The sequence below is a fragment of the Lepidothrix coronata genome, unplaced genomic scaffold (genome assembly GCF_001604755.1).
Source record: "Lepidothrix coronata isolate B3197 unplaced genomic scaffold, Lepidothrix_coronata-1.0 Scaffold1881, whole genome shotgun sequence".
Taxonomy (NCBI): domain Eukaryota; kingdom Metazoa; phylum Chordata; class Aves; order Passeriformes; family Pipridae; genus Lepidothrix; species Lepidothrix coronata.
In genome coordinates this window covers 1-3,286 of record NW_016692061.1, presented here as the reverse complement: position 1 = coordinate 3,286, position 3,286 = coordinate 1, and the positions used below count along the sequence as shown (strand labels likewise).

Sequence of the window (3,286 nt, the reverse complement as noted above, 5' to 3'; positions counted from 1 at the left end):
CTCCCCTTCAGCAGGGTGAGCTTTCCCTCAGGGTAAAGCAAGGGTCTCTCATCACTTGACACTGAACTAGCAAGAAGAGTAATTACTGAGCACTTGAGAGCCAAACTCTTTCCTGTCATTAATCCACCTCTAGAGGGCCTGACACAGCATTAGTTTTTATCGTAATTCACATTTGCACTGCAAAATCCATTAAAATCCCAGATATAACCCATGGCTAAACTCGGAGAACGAGCCTGCAGTGCCAGTACTCAAACCCCAACCAACACTTGTGAAATATCAAATCAGCGCACAGGAACAAAATCGTGGCTTGTAACAGAACCTCAGACAACTGGGAAGGAGCACACAAAAAGCTCAGATTCACAGAGATAACCCCCCCCAGGAAGCGAGTTTGCCGAGGGCACTCACGGAGATGGCACTGATCCTCCTGGGCTGGGTGCAGACGATCCGGCACGTGGAGCCCTTCCCGCGCTCGATGTGGTCGTCCAGGATGAACTGGGTCACCTGGGTCGTCTTCCCACAGCCCGTCTCCCCACTGATCACAGTCACACGGTTGTTGTTGATCAGGTTCACGAGCTCCTGGTTCCACAGAGAACACGGTCACTGAGTTATTGTTCAAATCAGATTTTAGAGGGTTTTGACCATTCTCTGCTAACATGCAGTGACCCTTGAGCAGAGTCACAACAGCTGAAGGAACACTGAGCTGTTTGTCACAACACTGCAACTAAAGTTTAGTCTAAACCTCACGGGAGGTGCTCATTTGCGCTTTCCATGCGTAAGGTTTAAAGCACATCCAACCTGAGCACTGGTTTTAAATCTCATATGAAAACAACATGAAAGGACTAAAAAAACCCAAACCTAAAATACACTTTAAAGTTTTCTGCCTCCTGCTTGCCTCCTGTACGTCTCTGGGGACTAAAAACCACCATTTACCCTGTTGGCCTCCAAGACTGCATGAACTGAAGGTTTTTAGCACAGTATTTTAACATTTCTTGTACCACCAGGAACAGCTTCCCAGCCCCTACCTCCCAAGCCCAAGGATTGTCAAGGGCATTATGACAATTTCAGGAGACAAACACTAACAGAAAGGACATTATGGCAAATAGATGAATTTCAGGACAAAGCTCACTAATCATTCACTGAACCTGCAAAAGCAAACCTATTAGAATACTCACTTTCTACTTCACACGAGGGGCACCAAATGAAGAATTAACACCAATTAATAACAGCCTTTACTGTCACTGATGTTATCCTGTGACAGGGAAACTAATGGCAGTCAGAGCCAGCAGTACAGCCACTATTTTACAACACAGCAGCAGAAACACGTATTCTCTGTAGTTAAACACACACCTACCTCTCTCATGCCATAGGAGGGGAGCTTCTCTCGAAACCTCTGGGGAACAGAAAATAAAAGTACCTTTAAACACCTCTTTAACTGAAGCAACGTAACAGATTCCATCCATAATCCAGGCTAAACTGCGAAATAATGACAACCTCCTCAGCAATACTTATATAAACCCAGGTCCAAGGAGAATAACTTTATTTCCACGTGTGTTTTCAGTTTCATTAAATTCAGCAAAATGATCTAAGCCCAGTAGTTCAGCACATGTTGAGGAAGGCACACACAGCTGCAAGAGCAGGGCTCGGTACCAAAGGGAGAACTGGTGTTCATGGCAACTGTTTTACTTCACAGCTTTCTATACATGGATGTTAAAATAACATAAACTCTGTTTCTAAGGAGTGATTCCTTCAGAGCCCATTGCTGTGCTTTCAGTTTTAGACATAAGTGCAGGGACATAACCCATAAAAAGAAAGAAAACCCCACCCAATAAAACAATGTGTCATCTCTGAATTATAGATTCTAATTGTCCCTGAAATTGGTAATTCCACATTTTTAATCACTGTCTTATCAATAGGCACTTATAAAATTCTGAAGGCAATTTTTAGCAAAAGTAACATCATGACAACTTCCTAGTAAATAAACTGCAAACAGGTACATTTGCAGGTCAGTTTAACTGAAAAAAAAATCCAACAAAAAGTACCTGCATTTCAATATATCTGGGATCAGATCTCTTCTTCCTTAAGTCTTCTTTAAGCTGCTCATCTAAATCAGTATCCTGTTCATTTTTTTCAAAGAGATATTCCACATCCCGATCCAGGGATGTTTTTTCCAAGGCCGGTCTCCGTCTTACAGTAGCCTTTTCAGCATCTGGTTTCACCTTCACAGGCTGTTCTGTAGGGCTGGAATCAGAGAACAGAAACCTCAGAGATGATCCCAGCTAAGCCTGGCCACGTGCAGGGAGCCACTACAGGAACACATGAACTTGGGGTTGAGACGTTTCGTCCATCAGTCAGTGAACCACCAGCCCGTAGGAATACAGAATCATGGAATGGTTTGGGGTGGAAGGACCGTAAAGCCCATCCAGCCCCACCCCTGCCATGGGCAGGGACACCTTCCACTAGCCCAGGTTGCTCCAAGCCCTGTTCGACCTGGCCTTGGGCACTTCAGGGATGGGGCAGCCACAGTTTCTCTTGCAGCCTGTCATTATGGTGCATGCCCTGGAACCAATTAAAGTCTGAAATTATGAGCCACCAAAAATTGTACCAAATTAAGCAACCAAGCAACAAAACATTTTCAGAAAATTACTGCTTGGCCCAGCGCCCTGTAACTGTAACTGGCTCCTCCATGCCCTCATTTCAGCACACCTGCCCAGTTCTCCATCACCTGAAATCCTCAGCGAATTCAGAACATACTTTGCTCCACAGAGGGGGACAAAAGACTCCAAAACTGCACAATAACTGAAAACACAAGTCAAATGCCACCTCTGGAAGAGTAACTCCAGAGACCAGGGAAGCTTAAAGGTCCCACATATGCACCCTAAGTAGGGCCTGAGATCAGTTACAAGATGTTACGATTTTAAGTAGAAACGTTAGACCCGAAGCTCAACAATGATGGAAGACAGTTTTACAGCAATGGCTACAACCATTTCAGTGTGACAACACAGGTGGACAAACCTGTTAAGTCAACTCACTCACTAAAGGTAAATACCTTCTGGCACATCTTCCTGCCAGTCTGTGGGAACTTTAAAAGAACCAGTGCCTCTTTACCTTTCCTCATCCCCGGACCACCAGGACATGGATTCTTGCTCTTTGTCGTTCTTAGCCTGGACGGAATTCAGGAGCTGCACGATCTGCTCTTCCCTGCGCTCGTCCATGCGCACGACGGCTCTCTGCGGGAACAGCACAGCCTGCTCAGGGGGTGCGTGGGTACGGACAGGGATCATCACCC

At 45.5% G+C, this 3,286-nt stretch overlaps 1 protein-coding gene across 1 annotated transcript; it reads right to left on the bottom strand.

Annotated features, from left to right (window-relative positions):
- Window positions 1-357: 357 nt before the first annotated feature.
- On the bottom strand, window positions 358-3,254 carry LOC108491841 (ATP-dependent RNA helicase DHX36-like). Its single transcript, XM_017803647.1, has 4 exons — window positions 3,106-3,254; window positions 2,040-2,238; window positions 1,352-1,390; window positions 358-576 (listed from the first exon to the last, which is right to left on the bottom strand). The coding sequence occupies exons 1-4, from the start codon at window positions 3,210-3,212 to the stop codon at window positions 358-360; spliced, it is 564 nt and encodes a 187-aa protein (XP_017659136.1). The 5' UTR covers window positions 3,213-3,254.
- Window positions 3,255-3,286: the final 32 nt, after the last annotated feature.